The 15,512-nt window shown below is 43.1% G+C and overlaps 1 protein-coding gene across 1 annotated transcript; it reads right to left on the reverse strand.

The window, feature by feature from the left end:
- Positions 1-4,798: 4,798 nt before the first annotated feature.
- On the reverse strand, positions 4,799-14,170 carry LOC143927115 (natural cytotoxicity triggering receptor 3-like). The gene is made up of 4 exons (XM_077451070.1): positions 14,125-14,170; positions 11,644-11,997; positions 5,182-5,322; positions 4,799-5,099 (listed from the first exon to the last, which is right to left on the reverse strand). The coding sequence occupies exons 1-4, from the start codon at positions 14,168-14,170 to the stop codon at positions 5,074-5,076; spliced, it is 567 nt and encodes a 188-aa protein (XP_077307196.1). The 3' UTR covers positions 4,799-5,073.
- Positions 14,171-15,512: the final 1,342 nt, after the last annotated feature.

Here is a 15,512-nt window from a genome sequence, read left to right on the forward strand (position 1 = left end):
GGGAGGTGAGGTATTAGGAGGTGGAGGTAGGATTCTGGGAGGCGGCATATCAGGGGTGAGATATAAGTAGGTGGTGGCTGGATATCGGGAGATATCAGGATGTGGTGGTAGGATATCGGGAGGTGAGGCATCAGGATGTGGGGGTAGGAATATGGGAGGTGCAGTATCAGGAGGTGAGGTATCAGGAGGTAGCGGCTGGATATTGGGAGGTGGGATCTCGAGAGGTGAGATATTAGGAGGTGGTGGCTGGATATTGGGAGGTGGGATATCGAGAGGGGAGATATTAGGAGGTGGTCGCTGGATATTGGGAGATGGGATATCGAGAGGTGAGATATTAGGAGGTGGTGGCTGGATATTGGGAGATGGGATATCGAGAGGTGAGATATTAGGAGGTGGTGGCTGGATATTGGGAGATGGGATATCGGGAAGTGAGATAGGAATTGGTGGCTGGATATTGGGAGATGGGATATCGGGAGGTGAGATATCATGAGGTGGAGGTGAGATATTGGGAGATGAAATATAAGGAGGCGAGATATCAGGAGGTGGGATAATGGGAGGTGAGAAAACGGGAGGTGGGGGCAGGTTTTTGTTAGGTGGGAGCTAATGTGTTACTATACCCAGGAGGACCCTGCATTCATTATATCTTGTCTTTTACAGTACACAGTACAACAGTTTTAGTAAATATAAACTGCTAAATACATTTTCTCATCAGCAGTATATAGCAGTCTTATGACTTCTATCAGTGCCTGGTTAAAGCTTGTAGGAGGAGTTTTCATTCCGCTCTGACTGTCCTATCAGGCTGCAGAACCTCTGACCCTCTGTCTGGACAGTCCTGATTGGCCCTGTGCTGATCACATGCACCCTCCCAAGAAAAAACAAAACTTTCTGGCAATACACACCAAACTGAGCATGTGTAGCTTATCCCCTAGCCTTTGTTCTATCAGCAGATAGATTGGGGAGAGTGGAAGAAGGGAAGGATCAGAGAAGACATGATCAAACAGCCTTTTTACACAATGCAGATTAAAGTGGTTGTAAACCCTTACAAACCACTTTGACCTACAGGTAAACCTAGATTAAGGCTTACCTGTAGGTTCAAGAAATATCTCTTAAACCTACACGGTTTACAAAAAGACATGCACTGCTGTCTACGGCGCATTCGCACAGGCGCACTGAGTATGCCGCTGCTAATGGCGATATGCCGTTAGTGGCGGCTCCTGTGCGCATGCGCGGGAGTGACGTCATCGCTGCTCTGGTGCTGTGAGTGGCCGGAGCAGCGATACCCGGAAGAAGATGGATGCTCCGTGCTACAGGGGACAGCGGTGACTTCGCTGGCTCCTGTGTCAGGTAAGTGACACATAATGGACTACTATGCGATGCGATGCATAGTAGTCCATTATGCTTTACCTTTGCAGGGAGACAAAGAGGAAGTAAAACCCATCAGGGTTTACTTCCTCTTTAACCCCTTAGGTTCTACAGTGGATATAACAAGCTTGCTTTACTGCATATACAGTGCCTTGCGAAAGTATTCGGCCCCCTTGAACTTTTCAACCTTTTGCCACATTTCAGGCTTCAAACATAAAGATATAACATTTTTATTTTTTGTGAAGAATCACCAACAAGTGGGACACAATTGTGAAGTGGAACGAAATCTATTGGATATTTTAAACTTTTTTAGCAAATAAAAAACTGAAAAGTGGTGCGTGCAAAATTATTCGGCCCCTTTATTTTCAGTGCAGCAAACTCACTCCAGAAGTTCAGCGAGGATCTCTGAATGATCCAATGTTGTCCTAAATGACTGATGGTGATAAATAGAATCCACCTGTGTGTAATCAAGTCTCTGTATAAATGCACCTGCTCTGTGATAGTCTCAGGGTTCTGTTGAAAGCGCAGAGAGCATCATGAAGACCAAGGAACACACCATGCAGGTCCGTAATACTGTTGTGGAGAAGTTTAAAGCCGGATTTGGATACAAAAAGATTTCCCAAGCTTTAAACATCCCAAGGAGCACTGTGCAAGCGATCATTTTGAAATGGAAGGAGTATCAAACCACTGCAAATCTACCAAGACCTGGCCGTCCCTCTAAACTTTCAGCTCAGACAAGGAGAAGACTGATCAGAGATGCAGCCAAGAGGCCCATGATCACTCTGGATGAACTGCAGAGAACTACAGCTGAGGTGGGAGAGTCTGTCCATAGGACAACAATCAGTCGTACACTGCACAAATCTGGCCTTTATGGAAGAGTGGCAAGAAGAAAGCCATTTCTCAAAGATATCCATAAAAAGTCTCGTCTAAAGTTTGCCACAAGCCACCTGGGAGACACACCAAACATGTGGAAGAAGGTGCTCTGGTCAGATGAAACCAAAATCCAACTTTTTGCCCACGATGTTTGGCGTAAAAGCAACACAGCTCATCACCCTCAACACACCATCCCCACTGTCACACATGGTGGTGGCAGCATCATGGTTTGGGCCTGCTTTTCTTCAGCAGGGACAGGGAAGATGGTTAAAATTGAGGGGAAGATGGATGCAGCCAAATACAGGACCATTCTGGATGAAAACCTGTTGGAGTCTGCAAAAGACCTGAAACTGGGACGGAGATTTATCTTCCAACAAGACAATGATCCCAAACATACAGCAAAATCTACAAAGGAATGGTTCACAAATAAACGTATCCAGGTGTTAGAATGGCCAAGTCAAAGTCCAGACCTGAATCCAATCGAGAATCTGTGGAAAGAGCTGAAAACTGCTGTTCACAAACACTCTCCATCCAACCTCACTGATATCGAGCTGTTTTGCAAGGAAGAATGGGCAAGAATTTCAGTCTCTCGATGTGCAAAACTGATAGAGACATACCCCAAGCGACTTGCAGCTGTAATCGCAGCAAAAGGTGGCTCTACAAAGTATTAACGCAAGGGGGCCCAATCATTTTGCACGCCCCACTTTTCATTTTTTTATTAGTTAAAAAAGTTTGAAAAATCAAATAGATTTCGTTCCACTTCACAATTGTGTCACACTTGTTGGTGATTCTTCACAAAAAATAAAAATTTTATATCTTTATGTTTGAAGCCTGAAATGTGGCAAAAGGTTGAAAAGTTCAAGGCACTGTACCGACTGATTTTATTGTTCGTAACACTTTAAGATATCAGCAGGTGGTGGCAGGATAGTGGTAGGTGGAATATCAAGAGTTGGGGTAAAAGATCGGGAGACTGGATATCAAGGGATGGGGCAGGATTTTGGAAGGTGGGGTATCAGAAGGTAAGGGTTGGATATAGGGTGGCTGGGGGAGGAATTTCAATGAGGGTTGGGCCACCCCTTAATCTTGGACATATCACTGTCCAGTTTGACAGCTTGTTAAGTGTGGAAAAATGATTTAATACAAATAAATGCATAATTGCCTACATTGTAAAAAAAAATAATTCAAGACATTTTTTTGGCAGTAGGTGGAGTTATATTATAATTAGGGGACGGGGCATGCGGTTATAGGTGCGGCATAGAAAAAGGTGGAAATGCGCCAGGGCAAAGTATGGGCTTGGTTTACGTAAAAATAGTGGGTGTGGCTTGCATGGGGGTGTGGCTCAAAGGGGTGTGGTTAGAGTCTGAGATGAATGTGGGGGGGGGGGGGAAGGAGAGACAGCAGCCCCCCGATCCTGCACCACAATAGCAATATGTGTTTTCCAGAGTTTGACAATCAGCAGATAAAGGTTCTCCAAATACCTGATGTTGACACTTCAATCATCCCGGCGCCATGATTGTTATGGTGTCAGGATGATTGAACCGAATTATTTCTATTATTACATTGTAATATGAAATGAAATCATTCAACTCACCATAATGCAGAATCAGTGGGAGCCATGAGTGCCTCACTAGCCATGTTGCCTGCCACCAGATTCCATCAGGTGTCCCAAGCGGAGTCTGTCCTTACATCAGGTGCCCCATCAGATGTACCTTCCTCACATCTGTGTCCATCAGCGGAGCCCCTCCTTACATCTGGTGCCCCTCTGACATCCAGACTGCCCCCCCCCCACATCTACAGACCGGCCCCCACATCTCCAGACCGGCCCCCACATCTCCAGACTGGCCCCCACATACACAGACTGGCCCCCACATACTGCACAGACTGGCCCCCACATACTGCACAGACTGGCCCTAACATCCACAGACTGGCCCCAACATCCACAGACTGGCCCCCACATACTGCACAGACTGGCCCCCACATACACAGACTGGCCCCCACATACTGCACAGACTGGCCCCCACATCCACAGACTGACCCCCACATACTACACGAACTGGCCCCGACATACTTACTGCACGGACTGGCCCCGACAGGACATATGATCTCATCTCCTGTCCTCCAAGCCGTCGTTGCCACGCTGACTTTGAACTGCCGGAGCATCTGAGCTCCATTGAAGGCCAGCTTCTGTTCTTCTTTAAAATGGCGGCCAGCGGAGACATTGTCTCCGCCGGCCGCGGACCTCTAGCGGCCAGCGGCAAAAAAACTGGAAATTTGAATTTCCTGGAACAAACCGAATTTCCCGGGACATTTCCCGGGACAAAATTAATTCGGGACAAATGTCCTAATCCCGGGAATGTCCCGGGAAATTCAGGACAGTTGGCAACTATGTAAATGGCACCATGAGTAGACTGACTTAAAATGTCCATCTAGCCTGGTCAGAATTCTGCAGCATGGTAACTCATCACCAGGCACAATGGCCTCTTATGTGTAAATACAAATTCTCGTTATCTCCTAAATTTATACACATACAGTAAACTCCAAGTAATATCAGAAAGACCCATTTATTGTCACATATGCATATGAGGGACAGGGGAGATCTGGGAGGAGATGAGATAGCTGAGTAACTTGTGTAAACCCTTCAGAGATACAAACTTCATAGACACATGTACAATTTATTGTATGTCCCAAGCGTCATATAAAGATCCAATAATCAACAAAGTCCCAGCTGGAAGTGTATGATGAGAATTCTGTAGGAAATGGTGACATCGTGTCATCCAGGCCTAGGGGAAAGCACAGTATACAGCTGACCATGGGTGACAGTGGCTTAAAGATAGTACATCACGTCTTCTGAATAGGGAAAACACCTTCAGAATAAAGAGAAAAAAAGCAATGACCACCATGGAAGGGATATTCTAAAGAGAGGATATAAGAGAAAGTTCTACTTACGATGGTTGTAATAATAGCAGACAAACAGGACGGTCAGCAACATCGACGCCCACAGGGCAACCATCATGATATTGATGACAGGGAACAATCTCTGAGTAGGGAAGTCCATGGTTGGAGGCATCATGGAAGAACTCTCTCTGGCTGTAGGACATTATAATAGGAGCATAACAAATACAGAGTATATGGTCACTGTTTTACTTTATATATTTCTACTATGTTTATTTGGCTTGTAAAAGGGCTTGGCAATGGAATAACATTTAAAAAAATTACGATACATGGAGGGAATGACCATTGACCTGGACATCAACATTTCAAGGTCAACTCTGTTAGCTAGACATGTGCAAAAGGAAAAAATGTGTTTAGTTTCGTTTCGTTTTAATTCGTTAATTCATTAATTTCGTTTAGTTATATTCGTTAACTTCCTTAAATTCGTTTTCGGATTTCGTTTCGTTTTCTACCGAATTCGAAAAATCGGCCACATTCGAAAATATTTCAACCAAATTCAAAAATATTTCAACCGCATTCGAAATGATTTCAACATGATTTGATATTATTTCAACCGAATTCGAAATGATTTCAACATGATTCGAAATTATTTCAACCGTTTTCGAAAATATTTTGTGACCCGACTTTAGGGCCATGTATCTCCGGGTCACTTGGTGCTAGAAACTCCAAATTTGGATATGTTTTAGTGCTAGTACTATTGTGTTTGCATACCAAATTTGTTTAGTTTCGTTTCGTTTTAATTCGTTAATTCATTAATTTTGTTTAGTTATATTTGTTAACTTCCTTAAATTCGTTTTCGGATTTCGTTAGTTTTCTACCGAATTCGAAAAATCGGCCACATTCGAAAATATTTCAACCAAATTCAAAAATATTTCAACCGCATTCGAAATGATTTCAACATGATTTGATATTATTTCAACCGGATTCGAAATGATTTCAACATGATTCGATATTATTTCAACCGCATTCGAAATGATTTCAACATGATTCGAAATTATTTCAACCGTTTTCGAAAATATTTTGTGACCCGACTTTAGGGCCATGTATCTCGGGGGTCACTTGGTGCTAGAAACTCCAAATTTGGATATGTTGTAGTGCTAGTACTATTGTGTTTGCATACCAAATTTGTTTAGTTTTGTTTCGTTTTAATTTGTTAATTCATTAATTTTGTTTAGTTATATTCGTTAACTTCCTTAAATTCGTTTTCGGATTTCGTTTAGTTTTCTACCGAATTTGAAAAATCGGCCACATTCGAAAATATTTCAACCAAATTCAAAAATATTTCAACCGCATTCGAAATGATTTCAACATGATTTGATATTATTTCAACCGAATTCGAAATGATTTCAACATGATTCGAAATTATTTCAACCGTTTTCGAAAATATTTTGTGACCCGACTTTAGGGCCATGTATCTCGGGGTCACTTGGTGCTAGAAACTCCAAATTTGGATCTGTTGTAGTGCTAGTACTATTGTGTTTGCATACCAAATTTGTTTAGTTTCGTTTCGTTTTAATTCGTTAATTCATTAATTTCGTTTAGTTATATTCGTTAACTTCCTTAAATTCGTTTTCGGATTTCGTTTAGTTTTCTACCGAATTTGAAAAATCGGCCACATTCGAAAATATTTCAACCAAATTCAAAAATATTTCAACCGCATTCGAAATGATTTCAACATGATTCGAAATTATTTCAACCGCATTCGAAATGATTTCAACATGATTCGAAATTATTTCAACCGCATTCGAAATGATTTTAACATGATTTGATATTATTTCAACCGCATTTGAAATGATTTCAACATGATTTGATATTATTTCAACCGCATTCGAAATGATTTCAACCGCATTCGAAAATATTTTGTGACCCGACTTTAGGGCCATGTATCTCGGGGTCACTTGGTGCTAGAAACTCCAAATTTGGATATGTTGTAGTGCTAGTATTATTGTGTTTGCATACCAAATTTGGGGTTTCTAGCTATAAGTGACCCCAAAATCGGGTCGCAAAATGTCATTCAAAATGTCATTCTCTGCTGCAGAAAAGTACTTGACATATTGCCTATATCTATTGGACTATATGATTTACTTTGAGCTGACCTTTTGTTTCATTAGATCTTTAAAGAATTACCGAATTCATTCGTTATATTTCTTTTGTATTCGTTGTTATTCGTTATTTTTTTATTCGGACATTCGGATGCACCCGAATGTCCGAAAGATGCAAAATTCGGCCGAATTTCGATTTGTTACGAAACGAATTGCACAAGCCTACTGTTAGCCAGACTGGTTGGAGGTCATCCTATGAAAAGAGGAGTAGTAAAAGGCCAAGCAGATCAAATGTGTTTGGGCGTTTTTACAAATGCCCAAAAATGCTTTTACTATTTCCAACCAAGCCCTGTATGAGTTCCAAAATAGGTGACTCTATGGGAATATATTGGTCTACACAAGTCTGGTCACATTAACAGGATGACTTCAGTCAGCCCAGTCCATTTCAGATCTAGTAGAATGGCCCGGTGCAGTCCAACCCTGTCTGGTCAGCTTTTTGCCCTAAAGCATCCTGGATTGGTCATGCTGAAATTGTAAGTCTCAACATAGCTGTGTCGACAAATCCCACTTCCAATGATCTCTCTGTGACCTCCCTAGATTGCAAAGGTTTATATTTCACAATGGTAGTCGCTGTCACTGAGCCATGGGGAACCCATGACCCTATACCTGGCGGTCTACCCGTCTGACCATAGTTCTATCAAATAGCCACAGATTTGGTGTGTGCTGATTAACACTTTGGGCACTTTATTCTGCAACTGTGATGCATTCAGCAAAGTGCCAATGAGTATGGACCCCTCTCTCCACCAGAGAGAACAATGATCTTCTTGGAGGGTATGCCCTTGAGGAAGTGCTCTGAACAATGTTACAGAGCACATCTTGCTCTCAAACAAAATAGTCAAGGTACAGTGGAACCTTGGTTTACCAGTAACGCGGTTAACAAGCTTTTTGAAAGACGAGCAACTTTTTTTTTTTAATTCTGGCTCGGTTTGTGAGAGTTGTCTTGCAAAACGAGCAGAATTCAAGCTAATGGGAGGTGCAGTACTGCATTTGGCCAGAGGTGCGGGGGCGCCAGGGACACTCGGAAAGGTTCGGAGCCATTTGGAAATACTCGGAAGACTCGGAAATACTCAGAAACACTCAGAAATACTCTGTTCCCGAGTGTTTCCGAGGCTTTCTGAGTTCAGCCGAGCTGTCCCCGAGTATGTCCAAGGCTCTCTCCGATGCCCCCCCCCACCTCTGGCCACATGCGGTATTGCATGCAATAGAAGTCAATGTGGAACTAATTATCTTAGTTTCCATTGACTTCTATGGGGAAACTTGCTTTGATATGCAAGTGCTATGGATTACAAGCATTCTCCTGGAATGGATTATGCTCGTAATCCAAGGTTCCACTGTAAATGGAAGCAAGATGTTGGTGACCTTGAGTCAGTTCTTCTCAGCTCTCTAAATACTAGGAAGAGGCTCTCGCAGCTTTATATTTTTCTCAATCCTCACTATACACCACTGAAATTGTACCATAAGGGAGCACTACAATCCCCCTTATGTGGCAGGAAATACCAGGATGACCTCATACATTTATTATGGCGCTGCCCTAAACTTCATAGATGGGTGGAAAAAGTGGAAACTATAAATATGGTTTTCCAGACCACCATTCCTTTAGACCTAAAATGTTGCATATTGGGCATCCTGGATGATTATGACTTAACAGAATTTACTAAGGCATCTACGCTTACCAGTCCCTTTATCGGGTACAACTTGCTAGTAGCGGGTTGGACCCACTTTTACCTTCATTCTTGGTGGCATAGATACAGCAAGGTGTTGGAAACATTCCTCAGAGATTTTGCTCCATAGTGACATGATAGCATGACGCAGTTGCTGCAGATTTGTCGGCTGCACATCCATGATGCCAATTTCCCATTCCACCACCTCCCAGGTGCTCTATTGGATAAGATATGGTGACAGTGGAGGCCATTGGAGGACAGGGACCTCATTGTCCAGTGGTGAGATGATTGGAGCTTTGTGACATGGGGCATTATCCTGCTGGAAGGAGCCATCAGAAGATGGGGACACTGTGGTCATGAAGGGATGGAAGTGGTCAGCAACAATACTCAGGTAGGTCGTGATGATTAAACCATGCTCAATTGGTACTAAGGGGCCCAAAGTGTGCCAAGAAAATATCCCCCCACCATTACACCACCAGCCTGAACCAGTGATATCCCACCCCCCACACCATTACACCCCCACCAGCCTGAACCGGTGATACAAGGCAGGATGGATCCGTGCACCAAATTCTGACCCCACCATATGAATGTTGCAGCTGAAATCCAGACTCATCAGACCAGGCAACATTTTTCTAATCATCTATTGTCCATTTTTTCCTGTTCTTAGCTGACAGGAGTGGCCACCCGGTGTGGTTTCTACTGCTGTAGACCATCTATGGTGCATTCAGAGATGGTATTCTGCATACCTTGGATGTAACGAGTGGTTATTTGAGTTATAAACACGACCGGACTTTTCGTCGGACTAGGTCCAACGGAATAAATCTGTCGGGTATTACGATCGTGTGTGGGCTCCAGCGGACTTTTTTTTCCCCCAAGAGTCAGACGGACCTAGAAATAAAACAGGTTTCAAATCTTTCCGACGGACTCGAGTGTGGTCGAAAAATCAGTTCGTGTGTATGCTAGTCCGACGGACGAAAACCGCTGCTAGGGCAGCTATTGGCTACTGGCTATGGACTTCCTTATTCTAGTCCAGTCGTACGTCATCACGTTCGAATCTGTCAGACTTTGGCGTGCTTGTGTGTGGCCAAGTCCGTTCGTTTGGAAAGTCCGTTGGACGAAAGTAAGTCAGTCGGATCTAGTCCGTCGAAAAGTCCGGTCGTGTGTACGTGGCATTACTGTTGCCTTTCTATCACCTGGAACCCATTCTCATCTGACCTCTGACATCAACAAGGCATTTTCCTCCACACAACCTCCGCTCAATGGATATTTTCTCTTTTTCCCACCAATCTCTGTAAACCCGAGAGATGGCTGTGCAGGAAAACCCCAGTAAATCAGCAGTTTTTTAAATACTCAGACCAGCCGGTCTGGCACCAACAACCATGCCACGTTCAAAGCCACTTTCTTCTCCATTTCGATGCTCAGTTTGAACTTCAGCAAATCATCTTCACCACATACAGATAACTAAATGCATTGATTTGCTGCCATGTAATTGGCTGATTAGCAATTTGTGATACCAAGCGATTTTAACAGGTGTACCTAATAAAGTCCCAATATATATATATATAATTGCGCTACCAAATAGAAACACTGTATAAAGCAGCCAGCATCAACAATGATACAATTGCATAGAAAACAAAAAACAAAAAAAACAAAAAACAGAAAAACAAAAAAAACAAAAAAACAAAAAAACATATAATATAAAAAAACAAAAAAAACAAAAAAAATGCAGTGCTAAAAGTGAAAAAATCACCTTGTGAAAAAGTAGGGGATTTTTTCACTTTCAGTGCTGCATTTTTTGTTTTTTGTACCTAATAAAGTTGTCGGTGAGGGTATAAGTGGGGCTTTGTTCCAAACCAGGGGACTCATTCTGCGATACTGGACGTTAGAACAACTCCTGACTTCTAGGGAATGTCTTAATCATATGGGGGACACTCTCCACCCAAAAGATAAAACAATTTTCCAACATAGGGGGTACTCATAGAAGCTATGGGGAAGTTGGGTGACTGTACGGGGTTTATCGTCTATTGATCTGGTTATATACTGAATTTTGTGATATAGTGTGATGTTACCTCGCTCGTAGAAATTCTATATCAGGAGTCTCCAGAATGTGTGCCCCGAGGGAGAGATGTGGCCCTTTGCTAGCCTTTATGCGGCCCTTGGGAAACAACTCCTTCCACTAATATGAGGCACTATTCCTCTCACTGACACCAACAATGGGGCATTATATCTTCCACCGATACCAATGATGGAATACTATTCCTCATACTAATAGAGGGGATACTCCTCCTATTGACCACCAACCTTGGCGCCATATTTATTCTCACTGATCCTGGGCCCGTGACATTTTCTGCCCCTGCTGGCCACAAACCGGCCCTCCTAAAGTCTGAAGGACAATAAAGTGGCCCTTTGTTTGAAAAGTTTGGAGACCCTTGTTCTATATAATGCCTTTGTGCCTGCTGTATGACATTGCTGGTAACCATTGTAAAAGCTTAATAACGTATCTGAAACTTTATATATGTGCTAAATTGTGAATAACGATGGCTTGGCTTGGCTGTGATTATTGTCTTTAATGCCTTTGCTTATCATATTCCTATTCTGGACACAATGTTGTTGTATTGGATTGTGTCTGTTCACCATTCTGTTTATGCTCAATAAACGTCTTGCTGATTCCAAATAAATAAATAAATATTCACCTGTCACATTGAGGAACGTTCCGTTCCCCTCTCCAGATATTTCTTGGCCAAAATTAAATATAACTTCACAGTAATACATCCCGGAGTCTGACAACTCCACACTGTGCAGGGTGATGGAGGCCGATCGTCCATGGATGAACTGATTGGTGTCCACTCTGGTAACCCTTCCATGGAAAAGCTTGTTACTATTAGAGACGTCTGGTCCACTCCCCACCACGTGTCTGTACCACTTGTAGGACCCAGCGGTAGCGTTCTTTCCAATGATATTGAAGAAACACAGTAAGGTGACTGAGCTGCCCTCAGCAGCCCATATTACCGGAGTCTGCTGCACGTGGACTATCTGCGATGGAAATCCTGATAGATAGCAGATATCAATGAGTGTGACAGGACTATACTAGAGACAGATAGTTAGATAGACTATATTACCAAAAGTATTGGGACAACTGCCTTTACACGGACATGAACCTTAAGCCCTTGTACACTCAGTCGGACATTCCAACGGAAAATGTCCGATCGGACCGTGTTGTCGGATAATCCAACCATGTTTGGGTTCCATCGGACTGTTTCCGTCTGAATATCCGACCGACAAAGTTTTAGAGCTGGGCTATAAAAATATTCCAACAACATGATCCGATCGGACTTTGTTCGATCGTTTGTAGAGAATTTCCGATCGGACAAAGTGCCACGCATGCTCAGATCAAATTCCTAGACCAAAGCTATTGGCTACTAGCCTGAACGTAGTCCCATCGTAACGAAATAACGTCATCACTTTTACGAACGAGCGGATTTTCCGACAACTTTGTCCGACCGTGTGTATGCAACACCAGTTTCGGACAAAATCCGACGGATTTTGTTGTCGGAATGTCCGACCGTGTGTACAAGGGCTTATGGCATCCCAGTCTTATGCCCGGTACACACGATCGGACTTTCCGGCAACAAAACCGTGGATTTTTGTCTGAAGGATGTTGGCTCCAACTTGTCTTGCATACACACGGTCACACAAATGTTGGCCAACCATTGCGAACGTAGTGACGTACAAGACGTACCTGATATCTCCATTACAAACGCTAGTTTTGCGAGACGGAGCGATTCCGGCTCGTACTTGATTCCGAGCATGCGTGGACTTTTGTCCGAGGGACTTGTGTACACACGATCAGAAATTCCGACAGCCCTCGGGCTTTCACACTACATACAATGGTGCAGCTTTTTTAGGGCGGATTGCAGGCCCTATTTCTAACGCTATAGCGCCTGCAAAACGCCCTGGTGTGAAGGGGGGTCTTAATAATAAAAAATCAAACACATACACAGAGGGACCCGTGGAAACATTAACTATATGTATAAATAACACAGGTGCCACATGTATAATCAGTATATGGTGTCCTGTGAAAAAGCACATCCGTGAGTGTGTCACGTGAAAAAAACGAAAAAAAAAAAACCCGCATACATGATGCGTTTACATCAATTCAAAATAAGCATGAATATAGTGTGTAATATATGAATCATAGTGAAAATTCATAATAAATTCATAAAAAATTATTAATTGTGAAATGTCAAATAACTTATTGATGAACGTTAATAAATTCACAACAAAAATTGATAAATGTTAATTATTAAATAAAGTCAGACGGATTCAAACGTGATGACATACGACCGGACTAGAATAAGAAAGTTCATAGCCAGTAGCCAATAGCTTCCCTAGCGTCGGTTTTCGTCCGTCGGACCAGCACACAGACGAGCGGATTTCTCCATAGGAACTGGGTCCGGCGGAGTTCTGGCGCAAAGATTTGAAACATGTTCTATTTCTAAAGTCCGTCAGATTTTTTTGGACAGCAAAGGTCCGATGGAGCCCCACACACGATCGAATCGTCCGACGGATTCGTTCCGTCGGACCTTTGCTGTCGAAAAGCCCGGTCGCGTGATTCGTTCCGTCGGACCTTTGCTGTCGAAAAAGCCCGGTCGCGTGTACGCGACATAATACTCAGTACAGCCCGTGTGCACTCGCAGCTCTCATGTACTTACAAAACACAGGTACTTGACCCCTGTTATAACCTCTTGTTTTCAACTTTGTTTTTTTTTTTTGCTTTTTTTTCTTTGGATTTACCAAAACCATATAATATGAGGTAAAACCCAAAGACTTGCAATTTGTATGCAATCCACTGGGATGCTATTAAAGTTCATGTGTTTGTGTAAAGGAAGGTGTCCCAGTACTTTTGACAATATAGTGATAGAGTGTAGATAGATAGATAGCTAGATAGATAGATACATACATACATACATAGAAGGAAGGATGGATTGATAGAGGGAAGGATTGATAGAAGGAAAGATAGATAGAAGGAAGGATTGATAGATTGATAGATAGATAGATAGATAGATAGATAGATAGATAGATAGATAGATAGATAGATAGATAGATAGATAGAGATATTAGACAAATAGATAGCTGGATTGATAGAAATAAATGATTATAGAACATCGAGTTACCTGAAGAGAAAGTCACAATAATGAGCAGCAGACGGATAATCTTCATGGTTCGTTGTTCTTCAGTACAAGTTTATTAGTGGGATTCAAGTGGTAGACACATTTTATAAACATTGTAGTCATATTGCTCTATGCGGCCAGTAAGAGGAAGCAGAGCTGACACTCTACTCTCCACGTGACCATATCACATTTCTTTCATGTCACATACTTTGTGGTATTCCATGGGGTCACCCACTATACCTATTCCCTATGTATTCATGTCTCATAGTTGGGAGCTCAGCCAGTTCAGAGATCGGGAGAGTACTTTATGGAGCAGCTTTGGTACACAGGACTCTGTTTTTAACTTAACTATTGAGCAAAATGAATGAAGTATTTTTGTTCCGCGGATCATTTACTACAGAGGCCCCCTGCTCACACTAGGGTTGCCACCTTTTCTTCAAGTCAAACCCGAACACTTTAGCGGCGCACAGCAATCTTTTTTTTTATAGTATAAACTATACATATATTTTGCTTCTAAATAACGTTTCTAATCATATGAAGTTAATAACAAGAGTCCACATTTACACCAGAGTCCACCTTTCACTGTAAGGGGGGGGGGGGGGTACTCGGGTACTCTGCAGACTCTGATGTAAGGGAGAACTCTGGGGACTCTGATGTGAGGGAGAACTCTGGGGACTCTGAAGTGAGGGAGAACTCTGGGGACTCTGATGTAAGGGAGAACTCTGGGGACTCTGATGTGAGGGAGAACTCTGGGGACTCTGATGTAAGGGAGAACTCTGGGGACTCTGATGTGAGGGAGAACTCTGGGGACTCTAACATAAGGGATGCTCTGAGAACCCTGATTTAAGGGGGAACACTTAGAACTCTGATGTGCGGAGAAGACTCTGATGTAAAGGGAAACACTGTGGCCTCTGGTGTAAAGGGGAACGCTCATGTAAGGGGTGCTCTGCGAACACCTGATTTGCCTTACTGTACTCACTCAGAGGCAGGAGAGAGAAGGGGAAGACTTCAGTCACAGACAGGGATGGATGGTGAGCACATTCACCCTTTGGCAGTCAGCACCTCTCATCCAGATGTATCTGAGGCTGCTGGACTTCAAATTTCCTGCCCCAACTTTCCTTTTCTGAGGCACATCCCTGAGGATTGAAGTGTAGGGCAGACACAGAGGGGTAGGGGTGGGGGGAAGCCCACTCTCCTCTTCCTTCTGTGTGTGTGTGTGCGTTTGGGTGGCATTGTTATCGCTGGCTTTGGGCAGTGTGAGAGTGTAACAGACACTCTCCGCTTAGACAACTGCAGCCAGCAACCCTGCGGTCTAAAACATGGACACGTGATTCCAAACCCAAACTGTCCAGGTGAATCCTGGACAGGTGGCAACCCTAGCTCACACTCAT

The sequence above is a fragment of the Lithobates pipiens genome, unplaced genomic scaffold, assembly GCF_037356315.1.
Source record: "Lithobates pipiens isolate NorthernLeopardFrog02 unplaced genomic scaffold, aLitPip1_a1.2 Scaffold_23, whole genome shotgun sequence".
NCBI classification, from domain to species: Eukaryota; Metazoa; Chordata; class Amphibia; order Anura; family Ranidae; genus Lithobates; species Lithobates pipiens.

Coding starts and splice junctions, on each gene's coding strand:
- LOC143927115 (XM_077451070.1), bottom strand. CDS start 14,170: ATGAAGATTATCCGTCTGCTGCTCATTATTGTGACTTTCTCTTCAG. Junction 11,998..14,124: donor TATTGTGACTTTCTCTTCAG/GTAACTCGATGT, acceptor GCTATCTATCAG/GATTTCCATCGCAGATAGTC. Junction 5,100..5,181: donor CTGCTATTATTACAACCATC/GTAAGTAGAACT, acceptor TTTATTCTGAAG/GTGTTTTCCCTATTCAGAAG.